Consider the following 19,146-nt stretch of genomic DNA (forward strand, 5'->3'; position numbering starts at 1 on the left):
CAGCGAGAACCCTTTGCTATCCAGAAGCCGGTCTCTGGTGACCAAAAGCAGCCACTGTTAAGCAGATTGTCCTCATGATCTTGAGTATTCTCCTCGTGGGTTTCGCCACGACTACGCTCGGACAGCTTGAGATCAAGCAGTTTTCTAAAAGTGCGTGTGACTTGCTCCGCGGCTGGAATGGGGCCATCTATTCGGAGACTTCGATTGGATTTCGAATTGATGGACACGACCATGCGTTTCTTCTGTCCGAAGATTGTGATTCCCACCTAGATTTTGCTCTTGGACATTGTGCGTTATTGCTGTCCACATGTTCTGTCCTCTACTAACTGTGTTTAGGTCTCAACGGATCAACAGTAGTCTGCCCTGTGCTAGAACTTGCGTTCGCCAATGATTCATCGACTCGAACGACAAACGGACATTCTGAGAGATGGGGATTTCAGCAAACTGCGTCAGCCATTGACTGCCCATGTGCCTCGGTTACGACCGCGCCGGAGGCTAGAACTTCCCTCGCTCCAACCTCCCCCACATCAACCAGCTCCTCGTCAACCAGCTCCTCGTCAACCAGCTCCTCGTCAACCAGCTCCTCGTTAACTAGCTCCTCCACGCAAACACAGGCCGGCTCCCCCTTAGCGACAGGAACCACGATAGCAAGCCTTTCCGGCCTAGTTTCCAGGCCTTCCAACACGCCTGAACCTCTAATAACCGATACAGTCGGAGTCGAAAACAGATTCCCCTTTGTGCACATACGAATTGTTTCCTAGACCCTACCTTGAAGCGCCCTAATCTGTATTAGGTTACTCTAGAAATAATCCCTGTTTAGTTATATGGTATCAAGCGGGTTCGCCGAATACGTCATTGTAAGGTACTGTAATTCTCTATGGAATCGTAGAGAATGTTCCTAACAAAAGTACCCCCAGGGTGGAAGATCTGGAGACGTGGAAAGTTCGTCTCTTTCTCATTCCTCCTTCAGCACGCCCGAAGCCTTCGTCCACTCGTTTACTGTCACTCGTTTTCTGTCATTCATTTACTGTACATTAAAGAAAGTTGCATGCTGCTGTGGAGGGCTAACTCTGGTAGGGGAACATGCGTCTCGTTTATGCTCATGGCTGCTCTCCTCCAACTGTCATTTGTTCAATAGCGTTCGTGGAAAGCTGACAACCCTACATAGGCTGACCCATCTTCCCCAGTTTGATTGCGAGTAGATATGACTGGAAGTCTGTACTGCAACGATATCGTCTCTCCACCTGATGAGCTCGAATTATGGGAACCGAACTGGCAGTATGCCCCAACCCCAGGATACCTCCGCAGCCCCTACAGTACTCGATCCACGTGTAGCCCCGACCGGTCTAGTATACCTGAGAATGGATCCGAGCCAGCAAGCCAATCACAGACAGATACCTTCAAACTGCTTCAACTCTCTGAATGGGAAGAGGGAAGAGACTACGACGAAGACCCGCCAACTTGTATCCACTACTTAATAGAGTGGCGAGTTACAGTCAACAATAAGATTGTCGCAAAAGACACGGAAGAGGACGTGGTTCTGGCCCCAAATGCCTTCTGGGAAGAGACCTTGAAAGGAAAACTAGAGAATGTCCTCCGAGGAAAAGTCTCCGCCGACCGAAGGGTCAGAGCTGATGATACTGCAATTGTTGTGTCTGTAAATGATCGCTCCCAGCGTGACCTCACCAAGCGATTCGACAAACTGGATATTAATTGGACCGCCATCGAGAAGAAGCTCCACATGTGGTCTGGTCTGTTTTACCATGGAAAGAAACTCAGACTAAATATCTGTTTTAAATAGGTGGAGGATCGCTCTTCTCCAACCGCTGGTCGGCAAGGAGAGAAGAGAGGAAAATCTTCCGTCACAACGAGAATGCTTGATGATCGGGATGCACAGCTTGATGCTGAGGAGAATTCCTGTGGGCAGCAGTCTATTTGGCGCCGCGTTTATAATCTGATGAAATGTGCTTCGGCTTCTTGCCACCTTGGTCCTTACTGCTGGCTGGACCCAATGGGGAAAAAGCATTATCAACTCCGCACGCATCATCTCAGACGTTTGGTGACCTACGTCGAAAAGGGTGGCGTTCTGGAGACACACAGAGACGTCCCAGATGACATCAGGGAAGAGCTATACATGGAAGAGCAGCAGAGACTGGAGAAAAAAAAGCGTAAGGGAGGAAATATCCTTGCGGCTGAGGCACCCTATCCTCCCATCAACATTAATGTTCTGCCATCGCAGTCTCATCCCTCTGGAAAGGACATTACGGCTCCCAAAGTGGCCCTTGAGACTACAAGCTTGAAGGATATAGGACCACTGCACATGCCCGGTTTCAGGGACGTAGCTGTCAAAGAATACGGTGAGTGGCTTGCCTCGAGTGTCGAGGACGACAACCTCAAAGCAGCGTTTCGACAAGCCTGCGACGTAACGCTGTCAGATGGTTTCGACCTTGAGCACATCTACAAGGACCAAAACCCAGAATTCTTTGTTGGCAAGTGGATCAAACCTGGAATTGCCCAAACTTTCGTGGAGAATATTCGTGACTGGGTTGAGAATGTGAAGAAAACTGCGCACGTTGTTGAAGTGATGTAGAACAAATCATGTCGGCATTGGGAGTGGCTCTGGCGTTATGTGACTTGCGTGGCATGAATTCCTGATGATTAATAAGTATTAATAAGTTAACTAACGTAATTCCCGGTCGGGCGGGCCACCCGGTCGAGCGGGCCACCCTCTCTAAAATCGCGTCTTCCTACCATCCTACCTAATTCAACCACCTACCATGCCACCAATTCGTACTGAATCCTCGCAGAAATTGGCCAATCAGGAGGGCAGAATCCTCTTAGCCCTTGATGATATTAAAAATGGCCGTATCAAATCTATTCGCGCAGCAGCGAAGCTATACGAAATACCGCGCACAACATTACAAGCGCGTGAAGAGGGTCGAGTCTCACGCGCGGATACTCGCCCAAACGGTCATAAATTGACTCAATTCGAAGAGGATTCGCTTACTGAGTGGATAATATCTATGGATTCGCGTGGCGTGGAGCAGCGCCTAGGCCCTCTACTGTTCGAGAGATGGCCAATATTCTGCTAGCTGCGCGTGGTGATAGCCTACCACCTACCGTTGGAAAAAACTGGCCATCTTCCCTTATCCAACGGCGTAATAAGCTTCGTACACGCTTTTCTAGACGATATAACTACTAGCGCGCATTAAACGAAGACCCAAAAGCCCTACGAGCCTGGTTTACGACCGTACAAAGAGTGATTGACGAGAACGGGATACAACCGGAGGATATCTACAACTTTGATGAGACGGGCTTTGCGATGGGCCTTATATTATCGCAGAAGGTTGTTACACGAGCAGAATACTACGGCCGGCGATCGATTTTACAGCTAGTAATCGCGAATAGGTCACTGCGATCGAGGCAATATGCGCTGATGGCTTCTCGCTACCGCCCTGTATTATCTTTAAAGGCCAGGTTTATATCGCTGGCTGGTTTGAATCAAATCTTCCTAGCGACTGGCGAATTGAAGTATCGAATAACGGCTGGACTACCGATGAGATCGGCCTTCGCTGGCTTCAAAAGCTCTTTATTCTATGCACTGCTTCGCGTGTACGAGGGCGATTTCGGCCTATTGATCCTTGACGGTCACGGTAGCCATCTTACACCTCAATTCGATCGAATATGTACCGAAAACGACATTATACTACTTTGCATGCCTTCACATTCGTCTTACTTACTACAGCCGCTTGATGTTGGGTGCTTTGCAGTACTTAAGCGTGCGTACGGTCAGTTCGTGAGCGACCTAGCCCGAACAGGTTATAATCACATCGACAAGCTTGATTTTCTCGCAGATTATCCTCGCGCGAGGATAGAAGCTTTTCAGCCGAAGATCGTTCAAAGTAGCTTCACAGCTACTAGTATCGTACCAGTTAGCGCCGAAAGAGTGCTTTCCAAGCTTAATATATCGCTATATACGCCTTCGCTACTATCAAGCCGACCAAGCAGCAGATCTAGCCAGTTTACCCCAAAGACGCCAAAGACAGCGATACGGCTAGAGAAGCAAGCTTCTATGCTTAAAGAACTTCTTAAGCAGCGATCGCATAGCCCGCCTACGCCATCAAAAGCTATACTTGATCAGATTATCAAGGGCGCCTATCTCTCATTACATGGCAGTGCATTACTAGCGCGGGAGAACGCTGATCTACGCGCAGCGAATGAAAAGAAACGTCAAAAGCGCACTCGATCGACTAGGCAGATTGCACACGAAGGAGGCCTAACCATCGAAGAGGGCCTACAGCTAGTTCAGCAGCCAATTCAGCCAGTAGAAGCTGATGAGGTAGTATCGCATGAAGCGGTCGATCTGCCTAATCAGCCGATTCAACCAGCTAGGAGGGCTCCGCCTACCTGCAGTGGATGTGGCCAAGTTGGCCACAGGATTACTTCATGTAAAAATCGTATTATCTAGTTGAATTAATGGACGTTGGTTGATATAATCGATTTGGAAGTTTTGTAATGGGGGTAGGTGGCCCGCTCGACCGGGTGGCCCGCCCGACCGGGAATTACGTTAGTTAGTTCTTTGAATCTATTTGGCATCTTGGCGACCGGACTAAGGTGAGATGTCATTTTTGAGCTCCTTCGCCGCAAAAGCCAGCCCTAGACACTCAACACATCGCCGTTTGTTTTTTTGCTTCGTAGATCGATTGCCTCCGGTCTTCCTTTATTTGGCCGCTATAGGTTTGAAGTATCGTTTTGACCGCTGAAGAAAATCTAGGGCAGCAGTAAATGTCAGTTATGGCTAGATTTCACATCTGACAGCGCAATACTCAGTAACGGGTGTGGCGTGAAGACACTTTGAGAGATTATGCATCAATGTTCAGCTTCTCGCTTTTTCATCTCAGCAAAGAATTAGAATTTGACATAGCATGAGGATGATTAGGAGGACGGCCGCCGGCGATAAGGGTGCGCGGACATATCTGCAAACATCTGGAGGTTGACACTGATGGTATGTTCGAACGTTTGCTACAGCCAGCCGCTTCAGCAATCGGACAAGTAGTCAGTGATCTACTGCTAATCATGTCACGGATCATCACAAGCCGGGAGGGGGCGAGTCAAGGCGCTACGATTGATTTCGTCGCGCCGTCAACCAACGATGCGGTTGAGGGGGCGAACGGCGTAGGGCACCGAGGTAGGCCTGGGTCGGCTCGGGCCGGCTGTCGAGCCGTTAATTAGTACTGTACCCACTACTCACCTTGATCACAGCCTCGCGCTGGGCCCTCTTTTACCCCCTCTTTCTCCCGCCAGAAATGCCCAACTTTTAATCTCGAACCAGAATTCTTACACTCAGTTACCATCACGCCTACCACATTGAACATACATTTATATGCCGTGTTCTTCCAAATGGATGCTCTATCCTCGGCGGCGAGCGTTATCGCGGTCATTCAACTGACAGGAAGCATCGTGAAGCTTTGTGGGGGCTACATTCAAGAGGTGAAAGCTGCACGAGACGAAATTATCACTCTACAACAGGCGATTGCAGGCCTCCAAGGCACACTCCAAGACCTGCATAAATTGCTTCAAAGTAACGACGGAATGGCCTTACCCACCTCCTCACGACTAGTCAGCAACATTGCCGATTGCCTCGCCGACCTTCGAGCCTTAGAAGCGAAACTCGATCCAGGGAAGGGAAAGAAGCTTATGAGGAAAGTGGGTTTGCGGGCATTGAAATGGCCCCTGAAGCGCGCAGATTTGGAAGGCGTTATTCAGAACCTCGAGAAATATAATTCTTTATTCCTCTTATCTTTGCAGGTAGACCAGACGTACGTTTATCGAGCGCGATATTATGACACTGTATAACTGACTCATGACTGTATAGTTTTTTGATAGTTAACGTGGCCCAGAATACCGATCGCATTAATCAGAATTTGGACCTTGGGAGGTTGGAAGGCGTGATGGAGGCAGGGTTTGAGTCATTCTCCGATCGAGACGAAGTCCAATGTCTCCGAGGCACTAGGGTCGAGCTCCTCCAGCAGATAATGGAATGGGCTATGTCAACGTCCCAAAAAAGCATTTTCTGGTTAAAGGGAATGGCTGGGACAGGAAAATCCACGATATCTCGAACAGTGGCAAGGTCGCTCAAGGACATCAACCGGCTGGGCGCTAGCTTCTTCTTTAAAAGAGGTGAAGGGGACCGAGGGAACGCGAAGAAGTTTTTTCCGACTTTGATTAGGCAACTGATGGTCAGGATTTCCGACTTAAAACCTGGCGTCGAAAAGGCACTTGATGATGACCCTGACATTGGGTCAAAATCATTAAGGCAGCAGTTTGAGAAACTACTCCTTCACCCGCTGCTCTCTCTTGACCAACTCGGTCGTCAACCTCAATCTGCTGTGATAGTGATCGACGCTTTAGACGAATGTGAACACGATCAAGATATCCGAAACATAATTCGACTTTTGCCTCTTTTACAGAAAGCAAAAAATGTTCGCCTTCGGATCTTCTTGACTAGTCGGCCTGAACTCCCAATCCACCTTGGCTTTTCACAGATCGCAGATCATAATTATCAGGGCTTAGCTCTTCATGAGATACCCGAAGATGTGACAGAGCATGATATACACTTATTCCTACAGGACCGATTCGCGAAGATCAAACACGAAAGATGTATTGCCCAGGACTGGCCTGGCAGTGACGTTATCCAGGAATTAGTTACAATGTCCGTTCCACTCTTTATTTCAGCTGCCACTGTGTGCCGTTACATCGAAAATTCAAAATGGGAGCCCAAATCGCGCCTCGCGGAGCTTCTGAGGGACCAAGCCAAATATGTATCGAGGATGGATAAGACATACCTACCAATTCTGACACGACTACTGGACGAACAAGAAAGTGACGAGTTGGAGCAGCAGCAGCTCCTACAAGAGTTCCAGAACATAGTCGGCGGGATCGTCCTTCTTGCTGGTCCACTTTCGATAAATGCGCTGTCGCTATTTCTCGGAATAGAAGCAGATCAGATCAGTAACCGATTGGATTCATTCCGATCGGTTTTGAGCATTCCTGGTGACCGAGATCAGCCTGTTAGGATCCTCCATCTCTCATTTCGCGATTGGTTGGTGCGGTCCAGAACTAAATTTCTTGTTGATGAGCCAAAAAAGCACAGAGACATTGCCCTCTTCTGTCTCCAGACTATGCAGAGTCACCTACGGAAAGATATTTGCAATCTCGCGAGTCCTGGAACACGTAGGGCAGACCTCGATCCTCAACATATTCACCAATATCTACCGCCGGAATTACAATACTCTTGTCGCTACTGGATATACCATCTCGAACAATGCCAAGCTTTAACTTTTGAGACAGAGAAAGTGCGACTATTCCTCCAGAAACATATACTGCATTGGGTGGAAGCGATGAGTCTGCTGAGTCTCCTATCGGAGGTGGTGAATATGCTGAATCTCCTTCGAACACATGTATCAGTAAGTAACTCAAGAGGCTGCCATTTTGACCGTGACTAATAAGTATAGGGCGACGAAAATTCCGCAATGTCTGATTTCCTACATGGTGCAAAGCGCTTCATTCTGAAAAATCTCCAGATAGCGGATGAAGCACCGCTTCAGATTTACTGCGCGGGACTGGTATTTGCACCTCGAACGACAATAACCCGCAAAGTGTTTAAGCGAGAAATCCCAAGTTGGATACACCAGTTCCCGCAGGTAGACGAAAAATGGAGTGCAGAATTACAGACGCTCGAAGGTCATTCGGGCTGGGTTTGGTCGGTGGCCTTCTCATGCGACGGCCGGCTACTAGCTTCTGGCTCCAGCGATAAAACTGTGCGGCTTTGGGACGCCGCTACGGGCACGCTTCAGCAGACTCTCGAGGGCCCTTCGAGCTGGGTTCATTCAGTGGCCTTCTCAGGCTCCGGCCGGCTACTAGCTTCTGGCTCCAGCGATGAAACTGTGCGGCTTTGGGACGCCGCTACGGGCACGCTTCAGCAGACTCTCGAGGGCCATTCGAGCCGGGTTAACTCGGTGGCCTTCTCACCGGACGGCCAGCTGCTAGCGTCCGGCTCCGATGATAAGACTGTGCGGCTCTGGGACGCTGCGACGGGTGTGCTGCAGCAGACGCTTGAGGGCCATTCAGACTCGGTTAACTCGATGACATTCTCACATGATAACCGGCGATTAGCGTCAGGATCCGATGATAAGACTGTACGACTCTGGGACGCTGCGACGGGCGCGCCACAGCAGACGCTCGAGGGCCATTCAGGCCGGGTTTGTTCGGTGGCCTTCTCGCGCGACGGCCGGCTGCTAGCGTCCGGCTCCAGCGATGAAACTATTCGGCTCTGGGATACTGTGACAGGCGCGCTGCAGCAGACCCTCGAGGGTCATTCAGGCCGGGTTTACTCGGTGGCCTTCTCACACGATGGCCGGCTGCTAGCATCCGGCTCCAGCGATGAAACTATTCGGCTCTGGGATACTGCGACAGGTGCGCTGCAGCAGACCCTCGAGGGCCATTCGGGCCCGGTTAACTCGGTGGCCTTCTCAGGCGACGGCCGGCTGCTAGCGTCTGGCTCCGGCGATAAGACCGTGCGACTGTGGGATACGGTAACGTGCGATGTACAAGAGACTTTGAGCACTAAGGAAATTGTCACTAGACTCCGCTTCTCTCAAGATGGGTCACATTTAATTACCGACCTGGGCACTCTCCATTTCCATTGTCGGTACCAGAATCATGTTTCTCCTTCAGCCTATAGGGATCTATCGATCTCCATTGAGCAAGGACAATGGATAAGCCTGAATGGCAAGAATGTCCTATGGCTTCCGCCTGACTTTCAGCCTTATTGTTCCGCCATAAACGAGAATTTAGTTGCCTTGGGACACGTATCAGGGCGGGTTTCTTTCATGCGACTTTGTGTATAGTAGGCGACAGTGATTTGCACTTTTTCCTTCTTTTATCTTCTAGTCTCTCCACAAGAGAAGGGTTTGAGACCAAAATCAGAATTTATGTCGCCCTCGAGTGCTATGGAATGTGTAACCAATTTCAACGAAGCTCCATAGAATTTATCCCTCAGTGTTTTCCGTCGTACCGCTTGAAGGTTCATCGACAGCAAATCTGCCCAGGCCAAGGGCCGCTCTATTCTCAGTTGTTCAGGTGGAAATCCCCTAAATTGACCAAATAGCTAAACTAGAGAAGTTCATTTTTGACCCTAAGAATGACTTGAAAATTTACAGCCATTCTTCTACCGTTACCCCCGCGTGGCGAAAATGGCCTCTAGCGCTTGCTTCTTTTGCACCAACCTTATCAATACACCATTCGAGAAATGAGTCAAACCCTCGATCAGGATCTTCTTCGAAGTAGCTCCAGTTGCGTCTGATAAAGCCCTTGAGTTCGGCGAAGAACTCTTCAATAGGGTTCAGGTCAGGCGAGTAGGGTGGCAGATAAACCAGTTTTACTCCCGCGGCTGCACACAGCTCCCCGATCCGCTCAGAGTGGTGAAACGACGCATTATCCATGACCAGTACAGATTTCGGCTCTGGCCATCTTCCACAATGACGAAGAAGCTCATCGACGAAGTCCTCGAACAAAGTGGCATCCGTAGCGCCGCGAAAGACACGAGAAAGAACGATTCCATCTTGGGCATATGCAGGTAATATCTGATACCGCTCATCGCGGTGAAACTGTGAAACTTGTACAGGGGCCACGCCAAGTGGTGACCAGCCTGTCCGTCTGAACCCGATTCGTTTATCACATCCAGATTCATCAACGTACACAAGGTGATATGACTGAAAGTCCGACAAATTGTGAAGATATAACTCTCGCAGATCGGCACTTTGTTCCTTAGCCCTCTGTCGAGCGGTCTTTTTGGACCAACCTTTGGAAGTGAGGGCCCTCCGGATGCTAGAAGTGGTTGCCAGGGTATGAAACTCATCCCATAGGAAGACGACCATCTCATCGAGATAAAGACCGGGCTTTTCGAGTAGATGGTCGCAAAGTGATTCAAGCATCGGCGGTGTTATGCTTCGTCTCCGGCCAATTCGATTTGAAGGGGCGTGTACGCTTCCAAAGAGTCGCAAGTTCCTGCGAACATTCTTGATTGTACGGTCGCTGCATTCTGCTGCATCAGCCATTTGGGACGTGGTTAGTGACCGGCTCTGTATCATATCACGAATGAAGTGTAGCTTTGAAATCGGAAGTCTGGGTGCCATATCGTGAGGCGCCTTTTCGCGATGCCCAACAATGGTGAGAAGAGAAGCATGGGACCTGGGAAGTCCACAACTTCGAAGGAGGGGCAGCACGGTCGCCAGTAAAGGTGTACTGTAAACTGTCGAATACTGTATTTTACGTGGTCCCCTCGTTCTGTAAAAAACGCTCTCTATTGTTAGAACCAGGGGATCTACCGCTAAGCCTACTATGGATTAGGGAACTTCAAAGTAGGGTCCGAGAAACAATTCGCATTTGCAGGAAGGGGAATCTGTTTTCGACTCCGACTGTATAACTTGTCTCATGGAGGATTGTTCTCCTTCACCCTAAAGCTTTTGACTTATTGACATAATATTCCAGGCACGTAGACCATGTAGCTGGCGATAAATGTCGCTCTTCGGATGGAATCACCACTGAATTCGCTAGTGGAAATTGCATTCAGTGCCCTTGAGTACACACATATATTTATGAAGGCAATCGTCAAACATATTCATAAGGATTGCTGGAGAGTGCTAATGTCGAAATTTGAACCCCACAGTTACTGTCTTCTATGTCCCTAAAATGGAAGACTCCCTTTACAAAGGCCATCACACACTCTTAGTATTCATGGGTCTTGGCCGCGGCAGAGAAGAGAAATGAGAATATTCACCAAGATCAACGATCCCAGTATAAAAACCCCATAACTCCAAGATTGTTCCAGCCTTGATAAGCGGCCAACGTCTTCTTGATTCTGTGGCATGTCGCTTTTCCCACCTGATGCCTTTTTCCGTCGGGTAGTCTGATTTAACAGTTGATTCTTGCCACGTTTTTGTTTTTTATGACTTTGTTGGGGCAAGCATCCTGGGTTGAGATAATCAGATTTCGAGATGCGTTGTCGCCCATTCCTGCACCGAGGCTCCACTCTTGACCAATACTCTTGGCAAAATGCCCCCTATTGCAGATATAGTTGTCGACTGGAGAGAACTGGAGATCCAGATAAGACGATTCCGACTTGGGAAAGATCTTCAAAGGCTGGTATTGCTGTGGGTGTGTGAGCAATGGGATACTAGTTAATCTGATTGAATTTTAGTATCATTGTTATGGTGCCGTGAGAATGTCCGCACCTGATGAACTTGGTATGTCTTCGCTCCTTTCTGAATAGTAGCCTCTAACTTGGCAATCACCGAGTCGAAAACCGCCTGCTTCTCCTTCATGACGCCATTACCGGCAGGAACGTGGTGGGCTGCTAGATTGTGTATTGGTTTGATTAGGTAGAGACAAGACTTTAGCTGTGAAAGCTCGTTTTCCGGTACCAGTTGTCTCAATCGCCCGTGGGAATCTTCGCACAGCGTAATGATTTTCTTGACGAACTGCAGAAGATCCAGTGTCTGATTACACTCGCAGCTTCGATCCTTCAGGCCCTCGAAAATGGTACACAGGACAAAGCAGAGAAACTCAAGTTTATCTTGCCATTTACATAGCTGGAGATGATCATGAAGTACCTGCGATACGCTGGGCGACATTCTTCTGTAAATGCCAGTAACTGTACCTTGGACTTGTCCGTCCTGCTACGGAAAATATTCTTCGGATTTGCCACCTTTTATCATGATGTCAAGACAACGTTATTTGATCCTGTATCACGTGACCGTCCTGTGTCATGTGACCGAAGACAAGGTTCCCGTGTCCTATTCCTATAAAGGTAAAGGCTTCATAGCCGTAAACGCCACGACTTTATAACCCGGGGAGGCGGATATGAGACAGCGCGCTCTGGGATAGTCGCTATCATATAAATCTCAGCGGAATATTAGAGCCCCGGGGATGCAGGATTCAATTCGGCCAAGATAATCTTCGCCCTATTCAACCACTCTCTGGCCTGCTCCAGCTCTGCCGTTTCCAACCCTAATTCAGTTCCCTCCGATTCCCCCAGTGTATAGTTAATGTGTTGTACGAAAGACTGTTTTGTTCGGAAGCTCGCATGGAGTCGAGAAAGGGGGTTTTGGATATAGTGATAGTAGCAATCGCTCGCACTCAAACCTTTTCCATTGTCTCCCGGATTCGATATGTGAAAGTAATTCTCTTCCAGGCTTCGGAAGAATTCATTCAAAACGGTGCTGTCGTTCGGTAGTCCCAGAGTCTGTGTATTGCCATCCAAGAATACGTCCATCATGAAAATGGTTGGCTGTTGCACGTGTGGAAAAGTTGCCTCCCTTTCTTGCCGAAACTGCTGTGCAGGAAGATGCGAGGGCTGATAGGGTTCGGGCGGCATGGTAGGTTCGGGAATGGTTGCCGAAGGAGTTTGGACTGGTTCCACGTCGACCCCTTCCATGAGTTCGGCCGCGGGTAAGCCACCACTTTCCCGCCGACCGAGAGTTTGTCCATCACCAGTCGCTATTAGGTATCGGAAGAAGGCAAAGAAGACTGACCTATGGAAAAACCCTGCCGTGACTTTTGGCGTTGACCAAGGGCGCTGCAATGATTCTGCTGAAAGCGGCTGAAAGCGCGAATCGATCTTCCTCCACCGAATTATCAAAAGGTTTTCCACTTCTGTGTCTCACCGGGATCTCCTTACCGTCTTCATATGATGTGGGCGTCGGTAGATCACTTGGCGGTGGACGGGATCCTTGACCAAGAGGAGTTCGAAACCCCTTTTGAGCGGCAAGCCAGAAGAAATGCTGCCAAAGAAGCGATTGTTCAAGATCATGAGTTTCGCTAGAAATCCTTGGCGGTATGCTATGATTGCCTCGTGATACGCGGCGTTGATGTTCCGTCATCTCAAATCCGTACTGAAAACTAAAGCGCCAGAGCTCCCAAAGTTCTGCCTTGAGCATTTCATGCCGGTGTGGTATCAGGACTGGGACGTGGGTGTCGAACTGTTCACAGACACCTTCATCGATGGTGACCCTCCGTGAAGGGTCGGGAAGAAACAGCTGACGCATTACGCTCCGCCCAACCTCCAGGTAAATTCGGTCTCTGAAGAACGTCTCCAGGGTCGGAACAGGATAGTCGATATCTTTCAGTCGCTCCCAGACCTCCTGACGCTGCTCAGTTGGAATATACGGAAAGAGGTCCCCATTTTCCCATTTTTGCGTCAGAAAGTTTAGGTCGCCCTGAGAGACCTTTGGCGCTCGAGATTGAATCAGGCTCACGGTAAAGCCGTCAATCAGACCTAGCAGCTCAGCATTCCCTCCAACAAGAGTCAGAAATGTCTGAAAGATGAGAGTCCAGTAGCACATAATTGCCTGTGCGCTGTCAGCTTGGCCGAATTGATTCTTTAAAATGTGCCAGGCATACCTCGTCGCATCGCATCGCTACTACTTTATGAAGCAAGCCAATCTTCATCCCTTCCCAGATCCCCTCTATTATAAGTAGCGAATCCAGCTTCTGGGGAAGTGTGGGATGCTTGAAAAAAGCTCGTAGATAGCTTCCCTTTTTACTTCCCGGTTTCGTCTCGAGAATGGCCCACCAGTTGTTTGCGGCTAGTCGATCGACTGAGTCGCCTATGAATCCTTCGTAACGTCGAATTCGTTCGTAGATCAAACCATCTGAAGGTCGACGATCATTTGGAAAGTGCTCACGGAGAGAGCGCACAAAATTTTTATGATCGGACTGCCCACGGTCTTTTAAGAAGAGGTTAGATCAAGCAAAGGCGACGACACCGAACCAAAGGACTTCCGGACCAGGTTCGAGAACAATATTGAATGAGACTACATACCAGCTTGCTCTACCACGTAGACATCAACCAGCCACCACTGATTAGATCCAAGTCTTTTGCGTGCGGCTGATATGAGATTTTCATGATCCTGAGCGCGAAGCTTATAGTCGACATCCACGTCCAACCAGTCGATACCACCATCGAATTGCCGTAGTCGCACACAGTGATCCCAGTCGGATGCTGGCACTAGAACTGGGACATGGCAGGTTTTCATCAGACGCTGGCATCCCTGAATCTCCATAATCCGTTCCAGTCGACGGACATGTCGGTGGTTATCCATCCGGTTCTTGAAGCTTTTCTCGAACTCAAGGCGAGCTATATCGACTCGGGCAGTCGCCTTGAAGCGCAGTTTGCGATAAGCGAAAAGCCTGCTCTCGAAGTTTTCCACCAGGTCTTGCGTTATGGTAGCCATTGTAAATTAATTTTTGGTTCGAGAAGGAGCTCAAATGCAACTCGGCGGAGCAAAGGGTGTATAAAAGACTTCCATGGCCGTTTACCTACAGGACTACGAACTTGACTGATGAAAATAAGGGCACAGTAACTCTTGTGAGTTGATATTTATCTTATTGCCAGGGAAAGTTGAGGGCCACGGTGAATGGACTCCGGGCGCACGGGACCGCGAAGTGTTGATTGGCCTTCATTCTTTTTTATCATTCACCCCGGTAATTCCAATGCCTTGACCGTAGCTAATCTGTCTGGGATGTGGCTCTAGTGGCTTGACGAAACAGTAATTTGCGGTTGAGCGTGATGAAGATCAGAACGGGGAGTAAAAATATGAGGTTCCCAAATGAGTTGGCGCATGTTTTCCGAGCTCTAGAATATGGCTTCAGCAGAGCCCGTCTACTTCTGCCTAAGCACTTTGTGATCTGAGTAGTATCGTCCAATATGGCGCTATATAACGCCCCATGGTCTACACATCTCTCATTCTCTTTGGCTGAAACTTCTTGCAAAGGTTGAAAACCTCAGAGTTGCGGAAAGATGCGCGTTCATGCAAGAAACAAACTCGATTTCATCTTTTCAGTCGTGTCGCTGTCTATTTCCATCGGGACTCTCATCTGTCTGGCCATTGTTTTCGCCGGATGTACGTCCTCTTCGTCACCGAGTAATCTCTATTTCATGAAGGTGAGCAAAATAGAATGATGGAGTGATGTAGTTTTAAAACTTGCGACTGATTTTGGCGGCATAGGTCAATCTGACAGAGTTCCCTAAGCTCGGGAATCTCGACCTTCGTCGGTCGGTGAATGTCATAAGATCCGATATCTCTGATATTTCAGGCACAGTCACGAGTGAGGCCACCAAGGTGGGGGAGAGTGCAGCAGATGGTGTCACTCAAGCAAGCGCAACTGTGCAGGCGGCAGTGGGCCAAGTGAGCAGTAAAGTGGAATCTATCTCCAATGAACTCAAAGTGAAGCTCCCGGGGTACTATTCTGTTGGGCTCTGGGGTTACTGCCAAGGAGAAAAGGGTGGTGCCCATTATTCAAATTGCTCGAAGCCCAGCACTTCATTTTCGTTCGACCTTGTGGATATCTTCCGTTCGGCCGCACCAGAGATGGACAACGTGCTTCCTAGTGAAGGCAACAAAATCCTTTCTGGATACCATAATCTCGCAAAGTGGTCTATATCAACTTACATGGTCGGCTTTATTGCAACAGCTTCTGCGTTCGTATTGGGCAGCATGACAATACTCTGTTCGCTGGGGGGCAAGTGGTGCCAGATACTGCTCGTTCTCTTGTCTACGGTATGTCAAACAGGCCCTTCCAGACGGGTATGCTGACCAGATTTAGGTGGCAACTATCTGTATAATTGCTGCATCCGGGTTGATCACAGGAATATACCTACCGACCACCGGGGCTGTGCAAACTGTCCTTGGGAGTTTGGGCGCGCACGCCAGCATTGGAGCACGCATGTTCACGGCCACATGGCTGGCAGTAGGCTTCTCCGTTCTGACCTGGCTGGCATGGTTGATCATCTTAGTGTGCTGTTGTATTTGAAGGAGATAGATAGTTTCTCTGTGGAATACAGTACACTAGAAGTAGAACAGATTGATATTCATTTTTCAGATTAACTAGGCCACCTAAATCAGGTCCTTTGCTTCCAGTGACCTTGATATTGCGTTGGTCTTTCCATACGTTACAGACAAGTGCATAACCAGCTTCACCAATTTGCATACTGTTGTTAATTCTGTGCCCCACTGATAAGACTCTAGCCTGAAAGTTGGGTGCTGTTTAGTGGGGTATGGTATGTACTCTTCTTTTCCCCCCTGGCGTAGAACCTTCCAGATCTTGTCACTGAGTCAGCCATCTAATTGTGGCAAATCGATCCGGAGGCTCGTGGAACTTGGTGGCACATTCCATTAGCACCAAAGGGCCATATAAATTCTACTTTTCTCCCAGGCCCTTCTTTTACAAAGAGATTAGGAAATAGAGGATGGAATGAGGATGGAAATTATCGACGACTGCTATAGACGAAATAGTAGGAAAGAAACCCGCCCTGATTCGTGTCCTAAGGCAAGTGAATCCCCATTAATCGCGGAACACGTAGGCCGAAAGTCAGGAGGAAGCCAGAGTACATTTTTGCCGTTCATGTTTATTCACCGTCCTTGCTCAATAAAGATCGCCCGATTCTTATGGGTTGAATTAGAAGCAAGATTTTCGTGGCCGGATTGAACATCGAGGGTGCCTAAGTTGGTGATTAGATATGAAACCTCTTGAGAAAAGTCGATTTTGTTGACGATTCCCTTAGTGGTCAAGGTCTCTTGCAGGCCGCCCGTCGCCGTGTCCCAGAGCCGCACGGTGTTATCCCCAGAGCCGGACGCCAGCAGCCGGCCGTCGGGCGAGAAGGCCACCGAGTGAACCGAGTTCGAATGGCCCTCGAGAGTCTGTAATTCTGCACTCCATTTTTCATTAACTTGTGGGAACTGGCATATCCAACTTAGAAGCTCTGACTTAAACTCTCTACGGATTATTGTCGTTCGAGGTGTAAACACTAGCCCTGCGTAATAAATCTGAAGTAGTGCTTCGTCGGCTATCTGGCGATTTTTCAGAACAAAGCGCGTTCCACTATGCAGAAAATCCGATATCACAGGATTGTCGTCGCACTATATCTATTAGTGTAAGTCTTAAATAGCTATGTTCTATGTTACTTACTAATTTAACCGTGTGGAGGAGATCAAGCATACCCACCACCTCGGATATAAGACCTAGTAGACTCATCTCCTCCAGCCAGTGCAGAAAATGCTTCTGAAGAAATAGTAGCATATCTTCTATCCCGGGAGATAGATCCTGACTTTGCTTGAGGTGGTGTATCCAGTAGTGACAAGAGTACTGTAATTCCGGCGGGAGATATTAGCGGATATCTTGGGGGATGTCTGCTTTCTGCGCTCCAGGATTTGCGAGATTACAGATATCCTTCCGTAGATGACTTTGCATGGTTTTGAGACAGCAGTGAGCAATTTCTTTATGCTTTCTTTGCTCATCCACAAGAAATTTGCTGCTAGACCGGACCAAAAAATCCCGAAATGATAGATGTAGGATCCTAACAGGCTAATCTCGGTCACCGGGAATGCTCAAAACAGAGCGGAATGAATCTAATCGATTGCTGATCTGGTCTGCTCCTATCCCAGTAAACCGCGATAGGGCATTTATAGAAAGCGGATCAGCGAGAAGAATGATAACACCGACTATGTCCTGGAACTCTTGCAGGAGCTGCTGCTGCTCCGATTCATCACTCTCTTGATCGTCCAGTAGTCGCGTCAGAATTGGCAGGTATATCTTATCCATTTTCGATACATATTTGGCTTGGTCCGTTAGAAGCTCTTCGAGGCGGAGTTTGGATTCCCATTTTGCATTTTCGATGTAGCGGCACACAGTAGCAGCCGAAATAAACAGTGGAACGGACACTGTGACCAATTTTTGGATGACGTCATCGCCGGGCCAGTCGTGGGAAATATTTCTGTCGTGTTTAATTTTCCTAAATCGGTCCTGTAGGAATAAATATATGTCACGTTCTGTCACTTCCTCGGGTATCTCATGAAGAGCTAGGTCCTGATACCCATGATCTGCGATCTCCGAAAAGCCGAGGCTGATTGGGAGTTCGGGTCTGCTCGTTAAGAAGATCCGTAGACGAACCGATTTTGCCTTCTGCAGAAGAGCCAATAATCGAATGATGTTCCGGACATCTTGATCATGTTCGCATTCGTCCAAAGCGTCGATCACTATCACAGCGGTTTGAGGTTGCCGGCCGAGTTGGTCAAGATCGAGCAGCGGTTGAAGGAGTAGTTTCTCAAACTGCTCCCTGAGCGATTTTGACACAATGTCGGGGTCATCGTGGAGTGCCTTATGCACGCCAGACCTCAGCTCAGGAATCATGCGCATTAGTTGCCTTGTTAAGGTCGGGAAAAACTTCTTCGCGTTCCCTCGGTCCCGTTCACCCCTCTTAAAGAAGAAGCTGGCACCTAGCTAGTTTTTTTCCTTGAGCGACCTGGCCACAGTCCGAGATATTGTGGATTTTCCTGTCCCAGCCATTCCCTTTAACCAGAAAATGCTTTTTTGAGATGGCGAAATAGCCCAGTCCATTATCTTCTGGAGTAACTCGGTCCTGGTGCCTTGAAGACATTCCGTTTTGTTTCGATCGGAGAATGAGTCATACGCTGCCTCTATCGCGCCGTCCAACTTCCCAAGATCCATATATTGATTAATACGGTCGGTATTGTGGACCACGCCGGCCATCAGAGAACTATGCTGTCTTTTAGTCTATAATCAAGAGTTATATATTCGTGCTTGATTGTTAGGACTACCCGTCTAGTCCTGCGGAGGTTCGGATCAGAGTGAAGGTCCCAGGGTGGCCCCTAGCATATGATTCAGACTAATCGCTGAGGAACTAAGGTGGCTGCTCCTGTGAGCAGTAGTTAGGGCCCGCGGGTACGGCGGGACATAACTACATCTTGCGCAAAAGTACTACGGCGGCCTATAGGCCCCATGTGCGTAGTGCGGCTGGGTCGTAACATTGATAAAAATACCTCTGATCCACCTGTAAAGACAAGAGGAATAAAGGTTTATATCTCTCAAGATTCTGAGTAACGCCTTCGACCTCTGTGCGTTTCAGGGGCCACTTTAAGGCTCGAAATCCAAATCTCTTCATCAGCTTCTTTCCTTTTCCTGGATCAAGTTTTTCTTCTAAGCCTCGGAGGTCAGAGAGGCAATCGGCAATATTGCTGCCGAGTCGTGAGGATGTAGGTAGGGCCTTTCCGTCGTTACTCTGAAGGA

At 48.7% G+C, this 19,146-nt stretch overlaps 8 protein-coding genes across 8 annotated transcripts; 3 read left to right on the forward strand and 5 right to left on the reverse strand.

Annotated features, from left to right (window-relative positions):
• Nucleotides 1-1,204: 1,204 nt before the first annotated feature.
• Nucleotides 1,205-2,590, forward strand: POX_c04529 (uncharacterized protein; the record flags this gene model as incomplete). Its single annotated transcript, XM_050113404.1, has 2 exons — nt 1,205-1,751; nt 1,839-2,590. 2 exons carry the CDS (start codon nt 1,205-1,207, stop codon nt 2,588-2,590), a joined length of 1,299 nt encoding a protein of 432 aa, XP_049970960.1.
• A 2,486-nt stretch (nt 2,591-5,076) lies between these two features.
• Nucleotides 5,077-8,676, forward strand: POX_c04530 (uncharacterized protein; the record flags this gene model as incomplete). Its single annotated transcript, XM_050113405.1, has 5 exons — nt 5,077-5,188; nt 5,333-5,819; nt 5,876-7,466; nt 7,515-8,594; nt 8,662-8,676. The coding sequence occupies 5 exons, from the start codon at nt 5,077-5,079 to the stop codon at nt 8,674-8,676; spliced, it is 3,285 nt and encodes a 1,094-aa protein (XP_049970961.1).
• A 539-nt stretch (nt 8,677-9,215) lies between these two features.
• On the reverse strand, nt 9,216-10,118 carry POX_c04532 (uncharacterized protein; the record flags this gene model as incomplete). Its single annotated transcript, XM_050113406.1, has 1 exon — nt 9,216-10,118. One exon carries the CDS (start codon nt 10,116-10,118, stop codon nt 9,216-9,218), a length of 903 nt encoding a protein of 300 aa, XP_049970962.1.
• Nucleotides 10,119-10,974: 856 nt separating this feature from the next.
• Nucleotides 10,975-11,693, reverse strand: POX_c04533 (uncharacterized protein; the record flags this gene model as incomplete). Its single annotated transcript, XM_050113407.1, has 2 exons — nt 10,975-11,211; nt 11,295-11,693. 2 exons carry the CDS (start codon nt 11,691-11,693, stop codon nt 10,975-10,977), a joined length of 636 nt encoding a protein of 211 aa, XP_049970963.1.
• A 281-nt stretch (nt 11,694-11,974) lies between these two features.
• On the reverse strand, nt 11,975-14,294 carry POX_c04534 (uncharacterized protein; the record flags this gene model as incomplete). The annotated part of the gene is made up of 4 exons (XM_050113408.1): nt 11,975-12,679; nt 12,726-13,409; nt 13,462-13,787; nt 13,883-14,294. 4 exons carry the CDS (start codon nt 14,292-14,294, stop codon nt 11,975-11,977), a joined length of 2,127 nt encoding a protein of 708 aa, XP_049970964.1.
• A 566-nt stretch (nt 14,295-14,860) lies between these two features.
• POX_c04535 (uncharacterized protein) lies at nt 14,861-15,873 on the forward strand (the record flags this gene model as incomplete). Its single annotated transcript, XM_050113409.1, has 3 exons — nt 14,861-15,004; nt 15,069-15,620; nt 15,667-15,873. 3 exons carry the CDS (start codon nt 14,861-14,863, stop codon nt 15,871-15,873), a joined length of 903 nt encoding a protein of 300 aa, XP_049970965.1.
• Nucleotides 15,874-16,472: 599 nt separating this feature from the next.
• On the reverse strand, nt 16,473-17,058 carry POX_c04536 (uncharacterized protein; the record flags this gene model as incomplete). Its single annotated transcript, XM_050113410.1, has 2 exons — nt 16,473-16,979; nt 17,029-17,058. The coding sequence occupies 2 exons, from the start codon at nt 17,056-17,058 to the stop codon at nt 16,473-16,475; spliced, it is 537 nt and encodes a 178-aa protein (XP_049970966.1).
• Nucleotides 17,059-17,424: 366 nt separating this feature from the next.
• POX_c04537 (uncharacterized protein) lies at nt 17,425-18,255 on the reverse strand (the record flags this gene model as incomplete). Its single annotated transcript, XM_050113411.1, has 1 exon — nt 17,425-18,255. The coding sequence occupies one exon, from the start codon at nt 18,253-18,255 to the stop codon at nt 17,425-17,427; it is 831 nt and encodes a 276-aa protein (XP_049970967.1).
• Between the last annotated feature and the right edge of the window lie 891 nt (nt 18,256-19,146).

Source organism: Penicillium oxalicum, chromosome III (assembly GCF_001723175.1).
Source record: "Penicillium oxalicum strain HP7-1 chromosome III, whole genome shotgun sequence".
NCBI classification, from domain to species: domain Eukaryota; kingdom Fungi; phylum Ascomycota; class Eurotiomycetes; order Eurotiales; family Aspergillaceae; genus Penicillium; species Penicillium oxalicum.